General features: G+C 36.9%; 1 protein-coding gene across 3 annotated transcripts in view; it reads left to right on the forward strand.

The window, feature by feature from the left end:
• The window catches only part of PLD5 (phospholipase D family member 5), a 160,943-nt gene that overhangs the window by 41,653 nt on the left and 94,561 nt on the right, over positions 1 to 24,729 (forward strand). For 2 of the 3 annotated variants that reach the window (XM_015857803.2, XM_015857804.2), the window contains exon 2: positions 17,206 to 17,342. In XM_015857803.2, coding sequence (XP_015713289.1) covers positions 17,206 to 17,342 — 137 coding nt within the window. Of the gene's footprint in view, positions 1 to 17,205; positions 17,350 to 24,729 lie in introns of those variants that run through there. The other variant, XM_015857805.1, reaches the window with a different exon arrangement.

The raw sequence follows: 24,729 nt of genomic DNA on the forward strand, positions 1-24,729 counted from the left end.
GCTTTATTTGCAGATAACACTGACAACAGATTATCTGATAAACTAAGCAGATTTTTTCCTTGCTTGATTCTGAGAGAAAAGGATTTCCAGGGAGTTCTGTGCTGAAGACTTCAGCAAAAACATCCTGGGATGATATTTGCAAATTAGAAGTGGAAATGGGAAACCTGGGGATTTAGTCTAAAAAGTTAAAATTGCAGCCTTCAGTTTTCTTTGGTGATGACTTTTGTTGAGATAGGTGTGTAATATGAATTCTGAGAGCTACAAATCACCTGGCACTACTAGAAAGTAGTGAGCTTTGTTTTTAACAAAGAATTGTGCATTTGCTTCTCAAGTTGTATTAAGATCTTCTGTTTTAGTTAGTTAGTAGCCTGAAAACAATGGAAGAGCCCTGACAAAATCACTCTGCTTGACTCTAGTGATCACTGTGAATTTGCAAGTGTTCAGAGAAAATTGTAAGCCAGTAAGAATGGAGTACATCCATAATATCTTCTAATTTCATAAGTCTGTGCTCCAGCGTGACTGAAAATTAAAATATAGAATGAACATTCAAATCTTCCAGCTCCAAGCATTTGACTTTAACAGCTACAATGGTTCATAATCACTTTTGTTTAGTGCAGCTTCTGTAATTAGGGAAGAGGTTTTCCAGGAAGCTGTCAAGACCATCTCTATTCAAGCTATGCTTCCAAGGCAGCTTAAATGACCTAATTCAGACTGCATACTCCTGTCCTGCCTCTGTCTGAAGCCCCATCCCTTTCTTCTAGCCAGTCACTTGTAATGAATCAGATTAGGAAATTGTTTTCTTAAAAATTAACCAGAAGTTTTTAACTTTATGGAGAGGAAGATGTTGTCTTCTGCATGGTAGAGTTTTGCATGCTTTGATTTGGAGACCAATCTTTGATTTTTTTTATTATTATTATTATTTTTTCAATGGCAAGAGTATGAAAAGCATAAATGAAAGTGCAGTATGTTAAGAAAGGAGAACACTGGAGGTTATTCTCTGGTTACTGAAGTCACTTGGATTACTAGTTCTCTGAATGTTGTTTTGAATTACTGAATCATCTCTCATTGTTTTTTTGTGATTCTTTTAATTTATATCTGATTACAGTTTCAAGTTCATTGCTTAAGTTCAGACTAAAAGCTATACATTCTATTGCTTTTCCTCCTGTAGACTGTATAATACAAAGATGCATATGTTATTGATGCTCTGAATTTATGAACCTTTTCAGCATTTCAATTCAAGATTCATTGCTGCTTTTAGTGTTACTCTAAGAAATTCATAATGCATTAATGTAACTCTAATTGAGCTATCAGTATTGGTCTTGTACATGTTACATCTTCTTTAGATGGAGAGAAGCAGGAAGAGTACATAGGAGAAAATGGCAAATGTCTCATTCATCTTCTGAATTCGAATATATTCCTCCTACCTGGAGAATCAATATTATAGAAAGCAAGTAGCGCTGGAATTTGTTTTATTCATGTATATTAGGGCTTCTTAAGTTTTAGAAACTAGTAATCCAGTAAAAAATTCCATGATGGATTTGCATTTGTAGGTGTAAGGAATGTGGGTCTGTTGTGGAGATGTTAAAATGCATTTGTAAATTAGGAGTGAGATCCTGCTCTTTAAGATTAAGAAACTTTCCATTTTTTATAATCCTAGTTAACTTTGCTTTACTGGTATGAACTGACTTTGTTTGTTTGTTTGTTTGAATCGCTATTTTGCTTTCTATTTTAATAACTCTAGTTCTTACACAACTAGTTTGTGGTCCTTGGATCATGGTCCTTTAAACTCTGATTTAATCACAGAATTGTTGTAGACTCCATATTTTTGCTACTGGGTGGTTTGCATGCTGCAAATACTCCTCAAGCCTGAACAGAAGGAGACTTTTCTATAGAGTGTGAGAGAGCTATTAAGTTAAGGAAGAGGAAGAACTCTGTTAAGACTGGTCAAAGATATATCCGGTATGTCTCCTTTGTGTTGGCCATACAAGATGCATTTTGCCTGGGTCATTTGGCTGTGATGCGATGATGGTGGTTATCTTCTTGGTGTGGTTTATTAGTTGTTAATTCTGTTTAAGAGAAATAGCCATCAGTTATGGCCCTGTCAAGTGTCCAGTGGGACTAGCAGAACATTTTCATTCATCATAATGATAATTAACACAGCAACTTTTATGCCAGTGGTTCCATTAAATTCAGTGAATCCTGCTTCATTCACTGATGTTGAGTATACAATGCCCTTGTTTCCTGAGAGTCATGCCAGATCTTCGGTAATTACAGCAACTCAGAGAGCTTCTGAGGACTAGACTTCTCAGGTGTGAGACAATGTGAGGTGCTGCCAGAATAAATTTATTCTCCACTGTGATTTGTGGAAGAGCAGCATGCTATCTATATAGCGAAAATACAGAGTGCTTCTGTGCAGTCACTGCAGTCATTAAGACTCAATTGTATTGCTGCTTGCATTTGTATGAAATATATACTTATGAAATCACACAAATCTATATAAGGGCTGATCTTAAGTTAGACAGGTATTACTTTTTCTTAATAGCCCCAATTATTAAAATAAAATGTAAATAGTTGAACAAAATGCTGTCTTCATGAATCTAGTGTACTTGTTTTCTGGAAGCTGTGGCTTGGTACAGACCATATCTCAGTATTTAGGACTGTGCAGCTCCAAAGTCTTGTATGATAACACAAAAAATGTATGTCTCTGGGCTAAAACCAATTCACAACTGTCTGTGTTTAAATTGATAGAAGTACTGTTTTTTGATTGAGTGAATCAGATAACGTTACATCCCTTTAAACACTGCTCGCGGTAGCTCTGTTTTTCTTTTTTTGCCACTTGGAGCCAGTTCTCTAAATTCACGTAGAAGATCTTTATATGTAGCTGTCACTGTTTGTTGTTATTGGTGTCATTAATTTTAAGAAACCAATTAATAAAGCCTACTGTCATCAATCTGGGTACTGATGGCCTTATATTTTTAAAGTTTTCTATAAAGGAGTGTCTTACTCTTCCTTCTCATCCTATTCAATGGATAAATTTCACTTAACTGTCCACAGGTTGATTTTTATTTTTATTTTTCACAAGTAGTACATTTCCTTTGCAATGATAACTAAATAAAGCTGTCAGGTTAACATCAATTGTCATTCCACACTATTATGCAAGGAAGAAACCTTGTAAAAGTCCTTCAAAATAGATACTTCAGTGAAAGGCTCCAGGATAAGCTGAGTTCAGGCTCAAAAAGCCCGAGAAGTTGTTACATGTACAGAGTGTACATGTGATCTCTGAAATTCGGAAATTCAAGGTAGTTCAGATAGAATTGCATTTTACTGTGATTTACAAGCATTTAAGCAGTATGACTTTGCTGATGTTTTTAAGTCATATGGATACAAAATCTGTTTGTATGGTCACGCTTTACTATGCACATAAACTGTACTAATATTTTATCTGTAACAAAAGTGAAACCTCAGAGTTCCTAAGCGGGTGCATCTGAGAGCTCTGTCTCTCGTGGCAGCCCATGCAGTACAGTAACCTCCTTGAATTTGCAAGGTGCACCCCTAAGAATTGTGATCAATTAGGCCATCCTTTGGTGCAGATTTTGAGGTATTAGCAACCGCAATAAAATTAGCTTTCTCTTCATTTTCCAGGACTCTATATGCTTCTCCATGTAAGATGTAGACTGCTTTGTTTCTGTGAGTGTCGTCGGTCAGTGTGCCAGGGTGGAGCATTGACTTCATGAGGTGGCTGTCAGGGACCTGGCAGCCACAAATGCCAACCATACCCTCGGGTGTACCAGGCCCAGCACTAAGAGAGAGGCAAGGGAAGGGGTTGTCCCTCACTGTTCTGTGCTGTGCAGCCTCACCCCAGTTCTGAGTGCATTTTTGAGTGCAAAGATGCAAGGAGATGAAACTATGAAAGAGCATCCAAAGAAGGGCTACAAAGATGGTGAGGGCATCTTGTCTGTAGGGCAAGACATACAAAGAGTGGCTGAGGCTCTTTGGTTTATTCAGCCCAGTGCAGGGGAGCTGAGGGGAGGTCCTGTAGTTACCTACAGCTCCTCACGGGGAGCAGAGGGGTAGTGCTGAGCTCTGCTCTCTGGTGGCAGTGACAGGGCCCAAGGGAATGGTGTGGAGCTGTGTCAGGGGAGGAGCTGGGATTAAGAAAGGTTTCTTTACCAGTGTGGTCAAGCACTGGCACTGGCTGCTCAGTGCAGTGGTCAAGGCCCCAAGCCGCTAGAGTTCGTGGAGTGGTTAATGCACTCAGATGGTGTCTGCATGTTGTGTGGTCCTGTGGGAACAAGGTTGGTTGATCCTTGTAGGTCCCTTCCAACTCAGGTTATTCTACGACTCTATTGATAGCTCTTCTTATCTTTTTCCATATCTCTTCCTATTGCTCTGCAGTTTTTGAGATTAGTGGATCAGAACTGCATGTGGCTTTAAGTTTGTGGGCATGTTGAGAATTTGTTCGTTAATATAAGGACTTTGTTTTGATGTTTTGTTTCTTTTCCTGTAATTCATCTGATCTCTGACTTTTGGACACTTAGTTAATATTTCCCATAAAACTACTTAGTATAACTGTAATCTTGCTTATAGATTGTGCTGCTCAGACTAAAACTGGTTTTGAGGCAAATAAAGTTGGAAGAATTACGTGTATTTTAGTGTGCTATGTTGTATGTAGCTGCATCATTTTTGCCACTGTGCAGTTACTCCATATAAGGTGATCCTTCTGCCATTTCTTGCCTTTGATTGCCTTCTTTACTAATGTGAGATTAACACTGTATCATCGTCTGTCTGCCTACAGGAAGGGAAAATGTAATTTAACTAAGAAAATGAACAATGAAAGCAGTAATTAATGTTTATTCAAAAAACACTTGTTAATTTTGGAGCTGGAAGTCTTATAATTATTAACTTTTTTCTTTATAAGACTCTTCAGTAATTTACTGGTGTGATTTTTATGAATAATTTCTGTGGAGTTTGGGGGTTTGTTCATTTAAGATGAGGGAGATACTGAGATCGGTTTTAGCCAAGTAGCACTTTAAAATAAGTTGAACAATGTTTCTCTTGGTTCTCAATCTTCAGAACTATCTGAATTAAGTTAAATCTAAATCCCTGTCCATTTTTGAGGGGACTGAGATTGAAGCCCAGCCTCTGAAGTAGTTTGAGGGAGGATGCTGAAGTGAAAGAGGGAATTCCTCCATACCCCTGATATTTAAAGTCTCCCTGCTATCTACGTATACCTGCAATGTATTTATAATCTAAATGTACCTAAAGTATTAACTAATAGAAGTCAATCAAGATTAGTGGTTTTAAAAGATTCTTACAGCAGGGGTTGAAGTCAGTGTAGTATTCAAACAGGAGAAAAAAGCTTTCTCTTACTTTGTAAATAATGCCATGTAAAAAGTGCTTCACATAGCCTAAGTAAGGGAGGTCTTTGTGGCAGTCAATATGTAGTGTTCTAATACTTGACTGGCATTTTGGATTGAGGTGCCACACTTCGTTAGCTTTTTATAAGGTATCCTGGGTGGACTAAGCTATAATAAGAGCAGTAATTAGCTATTTGCTATGGCTGCAGGGTGGGGCAAACTGAAATAATTGAGTTTCGGAATACATAATAGAAATAAAGACAATCTGAAATGATAGATGGATATTGCTGCTTCTGCTCCTGTTTTTGTCACCTTTTCATAATCTTAGGGGACTTTGATGTTTTCTGATACTTCTGACAGCAGTTAGAAGATTTTTGTAGAACATACTGAAGTCTCTCTAGTGTTTTGAATGAAGGTGTTGTGGCATGCTGCAAAGTCTAAATGCACCTTTTTTTTTTGCCAGTGCAAAGACATCTTTTCAAAGATAAGGCAGGGAAACCAACTGAAGCTCAAGGAGGATCAGTGAGTGGGAAGCAAGAAAATAACACGATCAAAGAAGCAGCAGCAAAATATACTGCCATCATATATAAAGGCTGGACTTTATTCCTTGTTTAATTCTAAAATTCTAAAAGAAGAAAAAAACGATTAAAGGGGTTTGAGCATAGCTTCATTATAGAAGAGATTTCTGCATATGTGATTATGCATATGCTCCAGTATCAAGGACACTGAGCAGACACAAGTGCTGTAGTTACTATGATAGTACTAGAACATTTACAGTGGTTGGACTTGTGGATGCAAAGTTGAGTCTTTAAGCCTTTGCCAGATTTGCCTCTAAAGCAAAATACAATTTTTGAGTTAACTCAGTATAAAATGTCATTAATATTTTTGTGGTATTTATCTTTTCCCATTTCTAAAAGTAGTTCTTTAATATCCTCTATCTTATTATTATGTCACTCTTCTTGGGTTAGCTCCAACTTCAGTTTTTGTTTCTTGTCCTCTTTCACCCCATAGACTTGCCTCATCCTGGTCTGTAGATCTGTCTTCTCTCAGATTTGCTAAAAGGGCAGTTCAGATCCTGAAACATTACATCAACAGAACCTGATCTTACTGACTGTATGTACTTTGGAAAAATAATAAAGATTTTTTTAAAAAAGGTTTTTTAGCAGCACAGGCTATTACAGAGAGTACACTATCTGCTAATTCAGTTATAATCACTTTGTACAATATGTCAAGATTGCTGTGGAGAAAAGTGGCCTTAAAGAATTTCTGCAACTTCATCGGTCTTGGCTGCCTCGGAAATGCCATAGTCTAGTGAGTATTAATTCAGCTTGATGGCAATGGTATTTCTCTGTAGCCGTTCCATCTTGCAGTAATATTGGGGCATACTGTTCCCTTCCCCTGTCTTGCCTCAGAAGTGTAGCCTGTGTTACCTACACATTAAGTATCCTCCTTGATTGATGTAGCTTTGCTGATATTATGACAGGATAGAGATGTTGGAGGGAGGAGAAGGTAGAGCATTGCTTTCTGAGAAGGATACCATCCAAACCATTCTCTAGATTAGATAATCTGTACTGTGCTTATCCAAGGTAAAATAAGTAGAAGATGACAGCAAAGTTTTTCACTCTGTATTTTTTGTTTTTGTGTGTACGTAGATTTCACAGACGGTCAATAACTTTACCCCGGGTGCTTTCTTTTATCTGGCTGTGTGAAGAATTGGGGTTGTCTAACAGAAAACAGAGCTCTGGGAATTTCTCACGTTGGGCCAAAAATATTGTATTGAGAAGCTTTTTGTCAAAGTGCCCAAAGAGTCATTTACACTCTCTGAGTCTGCTCTTATATAGTAAAAAGACAAATTTTCAGAGTTGCCATCTACAAAGTAATTTGTACAGCTACAAAACATCAGCAAGTGACAGTATTAATTTCTGCAAATATAGCAAATAGTTTCAGTGTCCTTGGAGCAATCTCTGGATAAGCGTATTGTTATTTATTGAGTTTATAAGTTGCTAGGTAATTTTCTTCTGTTTGAACTACAGTAGCTAGATGGAGACTGGCTTCTTTTTTTTTTTCCCCCCTTCATGTCTAAAAACAAACTTTCTATGCTTAATCTAATCTATACTGAGAACTCAAACTGCATTTCATTTTGCCGTTTAGAAAGCACTTTGAAGATTTTTGTGTGCATAAATCTGTGCTCAGAACAGTTTTCTTCAGTTGATACAATGCCTGTATTGCAAACAATCTAATTTCTTCTTCTCTTAAATATTACCACTGAAATTTGCTGTCAAAACAAAACTTGGGAAAAACATTGGACTGCTCAGTAGGATGAAAGGTGATAACGTTTAGTGATACTCTCAGTCATGCTGGTACTCGTACTGGAACTTCCTCAGATACGTTGTCACTTGTATTGGTGTAGTTCAGTACACTTCCTGTCCTTTCAGGAACATTGAAACATCAGTGAGGTGCACATACCTACTACTTCTAATTGTTGTTTGACAGGATTTGTGCTTTTGTATTCAGCGTTCATCTCTCTAAGTTGGTTGGGTTTTTTTGCCTTGGAGATTCTGTGCAACAAAACTGAGAATAATAAAGTAGAACTTCAAAAAAGCTATATTTTATATTTTGTTTTAAACTGTAACAGAAAGATACAAGTGTTCAGGAGGTTTCAGTCAGGTGCCATGAAAACTGAGGATGAGTTGAGGGAAGGTGTGGTCTAATGGACAGGATAGCTGCAGTGCAAACAACATTTGGCTAGGTGATAGTCCACACTAAAATGTTTTACAGAATGGGCTCTGTTTTACCTGAATTTTCAGTGACTTTGATGCAAACAAGGACAAAATAGATCATATAAGAAGCTGAACTAACATTATTTTCATGTATGTTCTTTCAATGATGATGTTGACTGATTATCCTTATGTATAAGGTTACAGAAATTGAGAGAAGGAAACTGAGAACAGTGAATTTTTTTGTTGTTTGCTGTAGCAAGGAAGGAGGTAAATATAGCTGGAATAGTGGACATTTAGAGGGCATCCAGAAACAATTTACTTTGGCCAGTTTACTCCTTTTTTTTTCATTCCCCCCCCCTTCCACATTAGAGAGGTGTTTCTCCTCCATTGGGTTAGGAAAAGTTCCGTTTCTTCAGTGAGCTGTATGGAGAACACCGTAATGGATCTCATACAGAAAGAGGAAACAGAAGGGAATGGAAGACTGAAGATCTATAGCTATTTGTTTCTTGCTGCTTTTTTCTGGGTTTGCTTTCCTGTTACATATTTTAATGTGCTCAAAAATTTATATCTGTTGTAATTATTCAGCTTCTCACTTTTGTTGCTATTCAGGGAGAGTCTTTCTAATCAATTATCAGTTATTAATAATGGCTAGCAACAGGCATTGCAGTTACTGAAAACTTGGAGAAAATTGTTTTTTTTATTTAAATCTTACCTACCTGCTTCACTAGGAAGCACTTTCATTTAAAACAGGCAAACACAAATGAAACAAAAACAAGATAAAACCATTGGAACTGAAATATTTGTTTTACGTGGGAAGAGCGAATAAAATGAAGCTCCTTGGTGAACCCCATCAAGGAGATTCAAGGTGCTCTTGTGGGATGGGAGCTGAGACTTCCAGTCTGCCTTTCTTCAAGTCAGAGCTTTTCATGTAGAGTAGGGGATGATGCACTTGGTGACAGCCCACTCTTCTGTCCCCTGTTCACTCTAAAAAGGGTCATATGGATTCACTGACAGGTGTCAGGTGAGTGAGAAAGACAGGGAATGCTAAGCAGGAAGATTTTTGTCTCTTATTCCTTTTCTACAGAAATTCATGGATCTTGACATACAAAATTTTTTCAGGGAAGTGGGCAGGTGAGGAGTGTTCTGGACCAAATATGTTTCAGTCTTCCAAAAATAGTAGTAGGAGCCAGGATTTTTGTGTGCAATTTTGAGTTCCTAGAAGCCAAAATCAAAACAATAGTCCAGTCTTTACTCATTGTTATGTATTATTCTATCCAGTAAAGAAATTATCCATCAAGTAGAATTATTTAAAATAAAATAATAAAAATAAAATTATTTAAAATAAAAAAAAAATAAAAAAAATACTGTCATTTAATTAGAGTACAGAATTTTATAAGATAAAAGCCTTGGTAGCTAAATTACCTCTCAAGTTTGTCATAACAAAGAAAGCATGGATCAGATACACATAATCTCTATGATTAACTTGTTTACCTTTATCCCTCTGATTAGCTCTGGATTGTAAGCCTCTTTTTATTTTCCTTTATCTCTCTTTAAAGTAGGACATAATTCTTATTATGAATGTCACACTGGTTGTGTTCTCTGTGACAGTGGAATTAACTTGCTTGGCTGAGTGGCAAATCTACTCAAAGTGTAGAAATTCAGAATGAGCTAAAAATAAATGCTTCTCCTGTGAGATAATCTCTTTTTTTGAACTTCTGTCAATACATAATATCATTAATAAAACTTTTCCCTAAATTTGATCTCATCAGAATGAAAGTGATTTTTCCTTCTTTCCTTTTTTTCTAATTTAATGTCTTCATGACACATCCCCTGAATTGGTCTAATTTACATTGCTCTCTCAGCACGATTCTGCCCCAAACTAGGGAGGACTGCAGCAACTATTGGACAGCTTTAGCATGTCAGGAAAGGCTCGTAAAGGACCAAATTGTATCAGACAAAAGGGTTCTAAAATTTAGCAACAACCTTGTTGTACTACTTAGGTATGTTTCAGTTTTAGGACAGCCTGTTTAGATGGTAACATCTTTAGACTAGAAGTTGAAGAAAGAGTACACTGAATATTTTTTTCCCCACTTCTTTTTTTCTCTTTTCCATTCCCTTCAGTGTACTTCATGAACTTTCCTTGATCATCCTGAAAACTTCATTAAGTACTGTTACCATCAGTTTTTGCTTCTGGGGTTTTATGCTGTTTCTGTTTTGTTTATTTTTCTTTTAATTTGGTCCATCTTTCCTGAAGGTACTTCATCTTTCACCGTGTGAAGAAGTGCTCATCAAGAAAAAAATTGATTATAGCTTTCTCTAGAGCAGCAATTTTTATTTGCAATATTCCTAAGGTAGTTATGGAGTTGATGCTATTGTGGTAAACATCGTTACCTACAGGCTTCAGGTTTAGAGATGTGTTAATTGATATTATGATATAGAATTTATAAATATGGTGGGTTTTTTGTTTGTTTGTTTGTTTTTGGTTTGTTTTTTTTTCTTACTAATAAGTATTAATAGTCTTCTGAGTTGATTGTTCAAGCCAGGCTGATTGTTGAATACACTTTTCCTTCCAGGAGACACTGAACTTGGGTAGGCTGTACTTAGGGTATACGTTGGCCTTTTTCTGCCTTTCCTGGACTACAGTGCTGTCTTACACTGTTATAAAGATTGAGTCAGTGTATCCTGGTCAAATGTCAGGACCAGGGAAATAGGAGATATGGTTTAGTGGTTTTTCTTTAGATATGGTAAAGGGAGGATGGTTGGACTAAATGATCTTGTAGTTCCTTTCCAACCTTGTGATTCTATGACTCTATGACCCTGTTTCAGGAAAATGACATGTGAACATTTGAATGCTCTGTCTCTTCACCCCCCTCTCTTGTGAGAGTTTTGGTCAACATAATGCATTAGAGGTTAGCTGCTCATTTGCTGGAAGCACTTTCAACTTAGAGCTCCTATTCTGAAAGTTAATTGCTTTCTGTAATATAGTGCTTTGTATGGAGGAGGTTCAGATAAGTTGTATTTAAAGCCTTGGAATTCTTCCAAGGTAGTTTCTAGTTTTTATAGTAATATGTCTGTCATTGTGCTATATGCCTGACCCACTCAATCAAACATTTGTTCAGTAAGCAGCGGAACCACCACAGCTACTTTGCTGCAAGTGCACACTAAGGATCCCACACCCTGCGGGCTGATTCTTCTCATCCCTGGCTGTCTGAGGCTGCATGGTGCTAAGGCATATATGCACTCAAATGTGAAACTTTCAACAATCCTTCCCTTGGTAGAGGCGCTATTTTGGGTATTGGATTTCATAAAACATCTGAGATGATTACAGTTGTATAGATCTTTCTTTTAAATACAGATTCAAAAGATACTGGGCAGACAGTGGGACTTTGTATACCTTGTTTGCTTGGAAAACGCTGACATTAAAGAATGTCTTTTGAAGAATTAGCTTTCAGTGGTGACTATATGAGTAAAAGGTTACTGATGACTTTTCTCTTAACTCTCTCCATTCAGTATTAAAAGGTGAGCAAAATATGCATACTTGAAGTAGAGATAGGGATTATTTTTGTCTTGGATGCAGTACAAACATTACAGAAAGACATAGAAATGCCAGCCAATACTACAGTGTGTCATGATTGATTGATTCATTTTCATGTTGTGCTTTGCTATTACTAGTGGGTCCTTCCATGGAAAAATTAAGTAACGCAAGAGCACAAAAATATATCCTAATGCGCCAGCCATTTGCATATCTAGTCCTGTACTATGTGTTTAACAGTGACAGCATGTCACACAGCTTCTGTATTAGAGGGTGCATCCTTGCCTCTTTCATCTAGAGGCTTCTCTGGACATGTTGTTGAAAGCATTGCATAATTCCATTCTAAACCTGCTGCTCCTATTTGCTTTCACATACTTCTGTGGTAATAAATTCCAGATGTTCAGTTCCACTTGATGTTTCTGAAACTTAACTCCTCTTTGTTTCAATAACATTCCCCATTTCTGGTGTTGTGATACTTGGTGAGTAACACCTTTGGCTTCACTGTACCCAATGTTCTGATGAATTTTCTGCTTGCCAAAGTACAGAGTCCTACCCTGTTTTGGCTTTCTCTTCCTGGAGCATCTGTTCCCGCCTATAATTTTTATTGTCTCTCTCTCTCTCTTTTTTTTTTTTTAATGTCTTCTAATTTCTATATCTGTGCAATGGTTTGCTTGCACCTACTTGTTGCTCTTTTTTCTTCCTTAATTATTTTTTAACATTTTTCAATGTATTTCTTAAATTATCAAGAATATGCTCCTCATAAGACTTGTGCTCTAGACCCCTCACCAGTTTCGTTGCCCTTTTCTAGACACGTTCCAGAGCCTCAATGTCTTACTTGTAGTGAGGGGCCCAAAACTAAACATGCTACTCAAGCATGTAGCATAGCATGTCATACAATCCCAGTTATGCAGAATTTTATGTGCTGTTGGACAGGTTACTTGTGCTTAAGGTGAGGGCTTCTCACATTGGTCTTCAGACACAGTACGTGAAAGAGCAGGCTACCAATACGACACATGTGAAAACCTCTCAGAGCCCCTGTGGCTCTGACAAGCACACATGAACTCTGTATTAGTATGCTGTGTAAATCCTGCCTCCTTAGTTCTCCAAACAAATATAAAAATAAAGCACTATTTCAAAGCCATGACATGTTTGGTTGGTTTGTACTCTGTTCTCTCAGTAGTTGCAGTGTGGTGATTTCATGGCTCTTATTTGGGGAGATGAGTTGTTGGTTGTTTTTTTTCCCTTTGTACTGTGCTGAGGGAAAAGCAAATTCCTCTTTACATTTAGTGTGTTAGAAATACCTATTGTTTGTGAAGAAAGTGAAAGCTTTATGGGCCATTGAAGAGTTCTTAACAGGATTTGTTCAATGGGTATGCAGTGAAAGTGGATGGATTTTTCTTTTAGCCCTCATTTGAAATTCTGCTTGGATAGCACTGGTTCTGATGCAACATTAACTGACTCTGACTACCATTTTTCTTAATAATAAATAAACAGATAATGTCCTTCTCAGATCACAATCTTCTCTGAATGGTGCTGCACTGCATACTCATTTTGTGCAAATTTTGTTCTTTTTCTCACTCTCTACCTAGGGGGATAACAACATGAATAGTACCATGTTTTATTTTAGTAAATGCAATGTTTTGACGGATTTCTTTTCAGTGTTGGTATTAAGTTGGATGAGGCAGGTGAAAGAAACACATTTTGCTCATGAAAGTGGAAAATAACAGCATTTTTGATGGTTCTAATCTCTGCAGGAGTTTCTTTCCCTGTCTTTCATAAGCTCTGAAGAAATCTGTCATGCAAGAGTTTACGGGTTTATGCTTGAAATGGTCTCGAAACTTGTTGATAGAGAAACTCTCAGTCATCCTTGTCCTATGACATGTATGGTCCACTGAACAGATTCTCTGGGCCCAGACTTTGCAGCAGGAAAGAATGGAATACTTTCTTCTCTGTTTTCAACATGTATGGGAAGTAAAAAGATTAGCAAGTTAGGCATCAATAAGGTACTAAAACGTGAGTAGGTTAGCTGAAGAGACTGTAGGATCTCTTTCAACTGGAAATTCTTAGGGACAAGTTAGACAAATATCTGTTAAAGTAGGATTTGTATAAATTAATCATATTTGTGAAGAAATGGACTACATAAGCTTTAGAGGCCTTTCTCTACTCTGTATTTCTTAACGAAGTGTTAAAGTTTGAAAGACAAAGGGGTTCTAGGCACTTGCTGAAGAAAGCAAAAGGATAGAGTAGACAAGCTCAGATCCCAGTTGCCAAGCTGAGGCAAAGCAGTGTTGCATCAAGCAGTTTTCCCAAGCACACGAACTCGAGCCCAAACAGCAAATCTAACAGATTCCTTCTAATGGCTCTATGGTGTGAGCTTTTCTATTTTGAATTAATTTCTTTCAACAAGCCTGCTGTTACTCACACATGCATGCACATGTGGATAGTAGAATAGAATAGAGGCATGGACTGTTCTGATCTGCTTTGATTAGAAAAAGCCTATTATAAAATTGCCTGCAGTTTTGACGTTAGCGATGGAAATTAAGATTTACTATCCCTGTCAAAAGAAAAGCTCAGGAGACACATTTGGTGCCAGCAGCTATTTTTCATTCTTTGTTTTGTGATATTAGCATCAATTTGAAGATAAGCAGTACTTAAATATTCATACCTTATCTAATGTATATGTTTAGATGTTGTCAAAAATCACTACTCAACAAGAGTAATTTCAACTGTAGATGCATTCAAAATCCCCTTTACTATCTGTATAATGTTTTTTTTAATGATCTTTATCCAGCCTTTCAGACCTGTGAATAAAAATTTGGGATTAGCAGAGTAGTAAGCTGGAATTTTTGCTTTTTCAAAAAGTTTAGTATTTTGTATTATCCTTCGTTCAAAGAAGAAAAATCAGTTTCTGGAGTTTGATAAGGTTCTTTCTAGTGTGGGTGAATTTTATAGGTCTTCTCTGCTACAAGTCAATATGCAGTTGAGCTGAGACTTTTAAAGATAATAATAATAATAAAAATTAAATCAGTAAATATAAAATGAAATAACTAATCTGTCGTTATTTTCAAACAGAAATGCCTAATTTTTTATTCTAGTTTTTTAGCCTGATCTTATTCATCATTGATGCTGTTCGTACTGAGAAGTGGTTGAACTGCTGAGTTTATTAAATGCACACACTCAGAACTGAAATAATAGGGATTTAAGCTTTATACAAATCCAAGCTACAACACTGAAGTCCAGAAGCCTCGAGTGTGTTCCCTGAATTGATGTGAAATGGGATTTAAGGTAGATCAGGAGGATTATTTTGGCCTCCCACTTTGTTTATTCCAGGAATATCACCACCTGGAAATTGCTACCATAAAATTTCCTGGTACTGAAGGAACATTAGGTGTCAGGCTCACCTGCTTTCGGTTTTTTGTTGTTTTGTTTTGTTTTTTTTCCTTCTTGTGATATCATTTTAAGTATTCTGTAGTTTTTACATAGCTTTTGGCCTTTAAACAGGACTTTCAGGGATGTTCAGTAACTCCTTTTAACACAACATCTCTTGCTGCCTAAATCTGGCTGGCCCAGCCTTGAAGCCTGATGTGTTCCTATCTGTTCCAGGCCTTGTGATGCTCACTGTTTGTTTGTCTGCTTGTGTGGACACCAGCAAGAAGGTGGGAGCCAATTGCTGGAGCAGTGTTGTGCAGTAGCTAGGATGCCTGTTGTGTCAGTTTTGTCAATCTTTGTCTAAAATATGGGCTTAGGACTGTTCCCAGTGAGCAGGATGACTGCAGTTATCCTGTGATTAGAGTGAAAGGAACATTAGGGTCACAAGCTGTCCTGACTGGCTTCCCCTGCCCTCAGGGCTAGAGAGTAAGTCCTGGCTCTTCTGGGCTTACTGCCATGGAGTAGCTCAGCTGTCTTGCTGCCATGGTGATAAACCCAGTGCTTGGAAGAAGCTGCATCAGTTTCTGCACATACTCTTAGGGAATTGTAACAAACTGCATGAGACAAAGGTCATCGTAGCTAGAGATTAGATGTCTTGATGAGGAGATGGCATAAAGCGGTGTCCCAGGTCTGAATGTCTCTTTGGCACTTTGTTTTTCTTGCTCCTATGATGAGGCAGTGTTTTAATGTTTCTCTATTAAATCCTACTGTGCACGTGACTGCAGCTTTAGTTTTGAGCACCCAAATGCAGTTGCTTATAATTCTTGTTTATACATTGCCATGATTATACCTAACAGAAAAGCAAGTCCATATTGCATTTATTTCAGGAGTAGGTTTTCTAGATGCTTGAAGAGGGTTTTCTTATGCTGTGTTCTTATAAGACTTTAGATAATGTATTGACGTGGATTTAAATATGTATTTGAAAGTTATAAAAATGTTTGACATGCATTATATTTAAAACACATGTATAACCTAAATTTATTCAGTGTTAGGTAAAGGGATACATTTCTCACTGAATTTCTTAAGATTTGTTTCTGTTTTACTGAGGAATTTGTTTTACTGTGTTGGAAGTTTGGGAAAATCACTTTAAAAAAAACACAACTTGGGCCTTTTCTTTATGCAAATGTGGTACCCTGAAATGTATTACCTCTTAAATGCCAAATAGCATGGAAATACTGTAAAGCTGTTTTTCAGGAAGAAACACGAGGTTGCACTTTTCCTATTTCTTTACAAAGCTTTTTTTTGAAAAAAAAAAAAATTAAATTCATGTACAGGGCAATGATAAAAATTAAGAAAATGACTATGGTAACATCAGAGTTTTTTAATTGTTATTTAAATATGTTTTGGATTGTGCAAATTTTCTTTGGTAGAAAAATACACAGTATATTTGAACAGTAGGTCAATGGCCTTTCTACTCATGCAGCTGTATAAATTTCATGTCAGGAAATCCTTTAGAAGGTTTCACATTTATCTAGGGCTGTACTTGTTTCCCATTTAGTGCTGCAGGATTTCACATTGTAGAGTAAGGAGGTGCTATGCTGCGTTTTGCCAACAATCTCCAATGTTTTGTTGCGTGCAATCTAGCATTTGTGAATTTGCTTTCTTTGTATCCTAAGTGCTGTAGGGCAAGGACTGGCCAAAGTGTCTCAGTTGCTGCGGCAATTTTAACAATGTTAGTTGCTTTCTGTAGCAATAAAAAATAACTTTGCTCTTCATTCTTCTTGCAATGACATATTTTATTTCAGCGAAACACAACAAAACTCTTAAGATTTTGAGTGCCATGCTGAAGTGTATATTGTGTTTGTGATGTGCAATCAGAAAATATATAGTTAATGTGAGAATCATTATGTTAATGCATAATGCTTTTTTTTTCTTAATGCTTTTCTTGTGGTGCCAACAGAAGACAAGTTTAAATTATGAATATTATTTGTGACATGAATTATTTAATAATGCCTGAGAGGTATAAACCACATCTCAAGGTGATAATCTCAAGGATGGTTTTGAGGATATTTTCATCCTGAGGTTTGTTTCATGTTTTCAGCTATGGCAATAAGGTCTTCTAAGGTTTCTAGATTTCTATGTAAAAAATAATATGTCTTTAGTTTCAAGTCATTGACTGGAATGTGCTTGCTACATTATTTTTTTTTTTAATCTTAATCTCTTTCAGTCCCAGCAAAGATGCATTGTGATCTTTGCACTGGTTTGCTGCTTTGCAATTCTCGTTGCACTGATATTTTCGGCAGTGGATATTATGGGAGAAGATGAGGATGGACTCTCGGAGAAGAACTGTCAAAATAACTGTCGGTAAGAGGTAACAAACAAAACTTCTCTTTTGGGGTGGATAAGAACGTATATGCACTATATAATGATATGTAGTAACTAACGTAGTTCAATGGTGTAATCAGTAAGAGAAATAGATAACATCCAGTGAAACGCTTTCATTTTGTGGTATGTTCTGAGCAAGATTTTCCTGTTAGTTCAGTTATTTTGTGTTCCTGGGTCAAAGTTTGTTGCGTTTCAATAATTGAGGCCTGTGCTAGCTCTCACTATTCTCAATTTCGCTGCTTCTTTCTTTCATCAAGACTTTTATTCTTTCTTTCTGGGAAGGTCACTGATTGCTTTTGACCTGAGACTGCTCCTTTTATATAACCTATTACTGCTCTTGCACACCCCTAATATATGCAATGCCTTACCTAGGAACTGTGAGAAAAATAGGGATACAGATAGAAAGACCAAATGTCTGTATTGAGGCTCAAGGGAGATCTTATAATTCTCAACAACTCTGTAAAATGAGGTTGTAGCAAAATGGATGTTGGCCTTTTCTCCCATATAACAGTGATGAAAGGAAATGGCAAATGGCCTCAAGTTGTGTCAGGGGAAGTTTAGGTTGCATTTTAGGAAAAATTTATTCTCAGTAAGAATGGTGACCCCACAGGACATGTGCGGAATCTACTCAGCTACCAGTGGCTGGGCCAACCTCCAATCTAGAGGTGGTTTATATATATTACAGTAATCTAATTAAATGTTATTGTCTTTTGGAGCCTCTTCTCATCTTTTCTACAAGTTGTTGATTTGGTTTGTGACCTCTTTGGGTACAGAATCCTGTCCGCATCATGCTTTTCTTTTTATAAGCACTGGCTTTGTTGTTTTTTTTTCCCTTGTGAAATTACTTGGCCTGTTCAGTTTATGGTACACTCACAGTTCTGGATGGCCTTCTAATACTTGTCTGAGTTTTCTGGAGCTCAGTTAGCTTTCATTTCCTCATCAGGGTCTGAGGGATTCTTTACTGTCAGTTGTTGCCTTCCAAAAGTTTTGAAGACAACTGTATGTGTCACCTCTACACCCACTCCTCAGTGTGGGAATCTGTGACAGAACTAGGTCAGACGAGGGGAAAGTCTTTCTGCTCAGTTGCTTCAGTGCACTGCACATGACTTCAGTTATAGACCATGTTTTCCTTGTAGTTTCATAACCTAGCAGTCCCCAATTTTGTCTCTAGGCTTAACCATGAAAGGCCTTGTTTTTCTCTTTGTACTTTTCAAATGGAAAACAAAACAAAACAAAACAGGAGTGGGGGCGGTGTACGGTGTGATGGTAAACTAGAGTATTGTTTTTTTCCATGTCTCGAACAATTGCTTTTTATGGGACATGGCAATCTCTCTTTCCAAAAATGCTCATCTTTGCTCAGTTTTTTATTGGTTGCCATATGTCATTCTTGTCTCTCTTGGACTGTGAAAGTGGAATCTGGGAGTAAATCTTTCACATTGATGTTAACCATTAGAGCCAATCAAACCATTTTGCATTTACAATGATGAAAGTGATCTCAGCACTATTCTAAGATGCCTTTCTCAGAGAGATACAAGTGTGTGATCTAGCTACTAATACTTGAACCGTAACACTATGTATAAACCATTTCTCATAACAGCTATTGCAATATCCAAGAGCTGGTAGCTAGTACCTAATAACATTGAATCTTCCTTTGCATGATGGAAATCTGGCTCCTTTATGTGTTAAATATATTGCAGACTTCACTGAAATGCTGTGAGATCAATTGCTGTGTGACATATATTTAGTACTTGGGGTGAGCACTTTTAATAAGTAAGACAAGAATTATTGAATTCTTGTATTTCTGCTGTGTGAGGACTTTGACTGAAATTCGGGAACAGCCACTTACATTTGCAGGATGTGCTGAGAGAGTTGGCAATAGAATGCCATTTTTTAAGATGAAACTGTTATCAAATACAAGTTTTATGCATGTGATTCTAGATTTTTTTTGTTGTTTTTGAATAAGCTTGATGGGAAAAATGCTGTTGAATTGTGAAGTTGAAGTCTTTTCTTCTACTGGAGATCAACTTCATTTTGGTGTTTGGATTCTAAAGGAAAATATATTTAAAAGAGAACTGTGGTCTAGAATAGTTCTATAACTAGAAACAAGAAAGGCAGTGGGAGACAGAAAACAGAAAGAAGTAAAAGGAAGCCATTTTAGAAATCCAGTCTTTTCTAGATCGAGAGAGACATTGTTCTGTTTTAAGCAGTATTTTCCAGTAAGCCCTCTATATCATCTTTTTGTTATTATGATTGTATTGTTGTTCATGAATATGAATAAAACTGTCCCGATGAGATTACTGTAGTTCAACATGAGGCTCCTCTATTGTTAATTCTTAAACTCCTAGTATATAATGAATACTTACTGAATTTGTTGTCAAAAAAGACCTTTTTTACCATTGTATTTATTTTTCTTGGGAACTTTGTAATAAAGACTTGTCAGGCAACTGGAAAAGCAGACTTTATTACATGTCTGCTAATTGCTGAAGGATTTGTTGGCATCTATTTAATAGGCACATAGGACATGATTTGTAACATTCAAGCTTCTTGCTAAAAAGCTCAGTCTTTAATCAAGAACTCTAAAAAACATTTTGCCTTACAGGCCATCTATGTCTCTCACAGTGTGAAGTCAGGTACCCAGAGGCTACAAATTGTTTTCCACTTTGTTTGCTATACAGGCAGGTAAACAATTCAGTATATTCAATAATAGTGAGTAGAGTATTCAAGAAGAACTCAAATGTTCAATATTTAACTAATAAATGAATGAAATTATTTCTTTTTTTCTTTTTCTTTCTTTTTTTTTTTTTTTTTTTCCTTTTTATACAGAATTATGTTTTTTTAAGCTTGTTTATGGGAGTACAGAGATTAGTAACTTAGAAGAAATTACAACTCTGTCCCAGTAGTTAAGGGCAAATAGTAGGGCAAACATATGTACCATAAAAATAACGACTGAGAACCACTGTAAAAATTACTATCTTCTACTGGTACACGCAGTGCTATTCAAAATTAGAGTTGGGTGGATGTGGGCAAAGGTCTATGAAATTTATTTGGCAGAAAAATTTGGGTTTCAGAATTGAAATTAGAATTTGACTTCTGCTAACTGGCAAACTTTGTTGGTTTAGATGAAATAAAGTCTCCCACATAACACTCAAACCAGGAGCTGCATATGGAGAAACTGGTTTACTGAAAGCAATTGTATCCTTCAAAAAAATGTTTTTATTTTTACATTTGGATCAAGTCGGTTAAGATGCATCTTTTCAGTACAAAGAGTGCTGTGCATTCCTGGCTTGGTTCCACTAAATTTGACTTTAGAATACCATACTTAACATAATACAAATGGTGTTTTACCCTTTCTATTAAAAGCAGCTTCAACCGATTGTCATTTAAGAATTAAAAAAATAACAAATAGTAATGACTATGAAAAGTGGGGTTTTTGCAGTTTGCGCTTCAAACAGGATGCAAATAATTCTCTTGAGATGCCCACCGTAATGTTGTTAGGCAGGCCCTGATAGATGAGGCTGGTTAAGAGCATATGCTTAGCAGTCTGGGAACTATGCCTGTCTTTTCCTGGGTCCATTAGACACTGTATCTATAAAATTAAATTATTGTAATTTGAAAATAGTACCTTTTTATGGCTGATTTAATTTAAATAAATCTTGGCTAGCCTTTGACATAAGTCAAGACTTGGTTTTATTAAAACTGGCTGGTGATCTCTAAAAATCAAAGTGTGGAAAACAGAAGAAATTACATCTGACAAAATATGCTCTCTGTTATCTGAGGTGTTAGAACTGAGGTCTTTTTACTGTTACCAGTAACTCAAGCATTCAGTAAACCTCTTCTCCTGGTTGTTGCTGCTGGCAGGCATTCAAGGGGTCCAACAGAATTTGCACGTTGTCTTAATTCTCCTTGTCTTGCTGGCCTCTCCAGTGCCCATGGAAGCAGTTGTGGCAGAAAACATAAATCTTTCTTTGGCCTTGATTCTAGTCTTGTCCCTCTCTGGGGACTAAGAAGGAACAAGGTGAAAAAGTTAGTAATGATGGATACTTTGTATGGTTCCCAGCTGCAGTTTGAGGTGTAGAAATATTGTTGTTATGAGGATAAGGTTTTTTTCTTCTGTTTCCTCCCCTCCTCCTTTTCTTGATGGTGTTCTGGGGATTTTCTTGTTTTGTGAATTTTAGTGTTTCTAGGGAAAACTAAGGGAAGTTCTTAATGGCAAACCACAGAATCACAGAATAGCCCAGGTTGGAAGGGACCTCAAGGATCATTAATCTCCAACCATCCTGCCACCAACCTCTGCATTTAATACTTGACCAGGCTGCCCAGGGCCCCATCCAACCTGGAAACCTGGTTTTGTGTGTGTTCAGGGTTGATTCTGGCTTGGATTCTGTTTCAGTGATGCTGCTTTACTACTTTAATTGATTATCGTTTCCTCGGAGTAGTAATGAAGGTACTTGAGCTAATTTGATTTGCATTGAAGGAACTTGCCTTTGGGTATGATGTAAATGGGAAAACGTAGGTGGTTCCTTTGGTGTTTGTAGGAAGGCATTGACTAATTCTGCCTAAAGCAAGCAAACGATGATCCTAAGGTTGTGTTTCCATTTGCTTTGGCAATTGTTTGGATTGTTTTGGGTAAGGATTTGTATCCTTCATAATTTCAGTATCTTGTAGAGGAGCTGAATGTTCCCTTTGAAATGCTAAGATTTAGACCTCAACAGAGCTCAGCACTGAGATTTAGTGATTAAATCTATTTATACACAATGTACTTTTCATTAATCAGTTACGTGTTGCATGTGTTGGTTTCAGATGTGCCTTTTATTGTTGGATTGTGAGAGAGGACCAAAAATTGATCGTATTTTATATTGCTTTGTAAACCTCTACCTCTGCTACTTTACTCAGAAGGGTTTTGCAGCACTTTTTGAGCATACAGCAACCACATTCTTACATAGTTATACCTTGGAAATGCTTTGCCCCTGGCTGGTTGTGGGAGAGATTTTTTCTGTGCTGCATGAGTTCTGAATATAGCAAGGTTTATATCGACTGATTTCTATTTAATAAACAAACTATGACACGCATAATACTTTAATGCCTCAACAGAACAAGATGCTCAGATTTTGAAAACAAGTCTGTTAAAGAGCAGCTGAAGATTTCTATTTACAAAACACTTATGGCACTTGGCATAAGAATACCTTCTGTCAACATGATGGCTGTTGTCCTCCTGTTTTGAGGTGATGGAGAGAATGAGCTATAAAACCACTTATATATGTATATATTTAATAATTGATATTCTCAGTCATTTTTATTTTTGCCTGAAAACAACCTTACTATTGAAGTTTTTGTGGGTAAATGGTGCAGAGACCTGATGAACTTCCTTGTAAGGACATTCAGTGAATTGGACCAGGGAGGGGATTCAGTGATTAATAAAAAATTTTACCAGAGGAAACTCTTACCTTTCCTTTTATTTTTATTTTTAATGTATTCTATGGAAAAGATACTCTATTGACAGTTCCTCAGTATCTGTACAGATACAGACAAGAATTTTCTTTTCTCTCTCCCTTTGCCAATATCAAAAGAGAATCAATTTGTTTTGTGTTTAATTTCGGCTATAAAGAATGCTTTCACAAATTAAAAGATGTGTGCCAAAACTCATGAACATGTTCTGTTTAGATATTATTCTACTACATTACTGCCAAAAAATGGTCCAGCATTAATTACACTGTGTGGATGAGTCTGGGCTTCGATTCATTTTGTCCTAATTCACGTTTTTCTACTCTTCTTCTCAGTTAAATCTAATGGTTTCCTCTGTGTTCTGACTGAGTGCACCAGAGGCTCCTTAAACCAGCTTTTTCTATTATGCCAGACATTGTTTATGATGTAATGCTGAGATTGATGTGTTTTGTATTCTTGGAATTTATAAATTTAAGTATTCATTTGTTTCTTGTTTCATGACCCAGAGTTTGGAGAAAATATTACAACCTTTGCAGAAATCAAATTCTAATTACTTCATGGATCCTGGGTGATGTAAATGGGATAAAAAAAACAGTTGTTTTTACCAGGTAGCCTCTCCTATCTGGTCTGCTGGGGACGTTCTCTGTAATCAAATCTTTCTCTTTATTCTTTCTTAACTTAATGTGTGCAGAAAACTCAGATGATTTCTTCCCAGCAAGACTCATAAAATTCTCAAGGTCATTTTCTTTACCAGACTGTAAGCCTGCTTTAAACAAAGTTATTAAATCTGGAATTATTGGTCATTCTCCTGATCTTGGAGACTGATTTACCACACAACAGAGAGGTTTTTGTTCTGTCTGCTGAGAATAGAATAGAAATCCAACTTAATAAAGCTCTCTGATAAATATTTCTTCCTTTCCTCTGTGGAAAAAAAACATTAAAAGGGGATAAATTTTCCACCAGAATATCTGAATTCATGCTCTATTTCAGGGTGACCTGTGCATTCATCTCAGGCTAACTTTGTATCGGACCATAGTAAGTACCTGATCCAGTGGCACCATTTGCTTTTAATTCCTACTCCACACTCAGTGCAGTATTTTAAAAGGTACTTACTGTCCTGTCAGCTTACAGTAGATATGTTGAGATCTGTGTCTAATTCTACAGTGCTTCTGTGAGTGTCCTTTCAAAAAGTGTGATCTGACACTCCTTAGGAGTTTAGGTGGGACAGTCTAGACAGTGTCTTTGGTGCCCCAACCAGTGCATGGATGGGTGCCCAGAGTGCCAGGGCAGCATCAATTATGAATAAGCAACTGGGGTGTTGGTAGGAGCCCCATCAGCATCCTAGAGATATTGGTACTGTTTTCTTGGGTAAGCTGGAACCGACAGCATCTTACTTAGAAGCATGCAGCACACTTTGTCAGTTGTAGCACTGAAGCTGAATTCAGATGGCAGTGGATCTTGGTGTTAATGCTCCAGTGGAAAGTAGTTGAAGTTTGCTAGTATTTTTTTTCTTCATGTACTCTTTCTGTGTTTCAGTAGGATGGTAGGATGTACTAGATTGAAGCTTTCAGAATACACTACGTAATTTTTAAGATTTGTTTTGCCTCTGATGCTAGATTCCTGAAGGGTATTTAATAGCACATGAGAACCGTTGGGTTTGACCTCTTACTGTTGTTACCGATTTATTTGGTATTCCCAGAAAATAAGTATGTTGTATTCATATTTATGAACATGAACACAGGTGATTTTCTGGTGTCTTTTGCCAGCTTGACAGGTACAAAGCTAATTGGTCTTGCAATGTATTTCTTTAGAAACAGTCAGGAAAATAAAAGGAATATTCTTTGGTGTCATTTATGCACTATGTGTTTAAGCCAGCTGAACTTGAATCAGTCTCTACAGTAATAAGTCTTGGAGCTTAACTTAT

This window comes from Coturnix japonica, chromosome 3 (assembly GCF_001577835.2).
Source record: "Coturnix japonica isolate 7356 chromosome 3, Coturnix japonica 2.1, whole genome shotgun sequence".
Classification (NCBI taxonomy): Eukaryota; Metazoa; Chordata; class Aves; order Galliformes; family Phasianidae; genus Coturnix; species Coturnix japonica.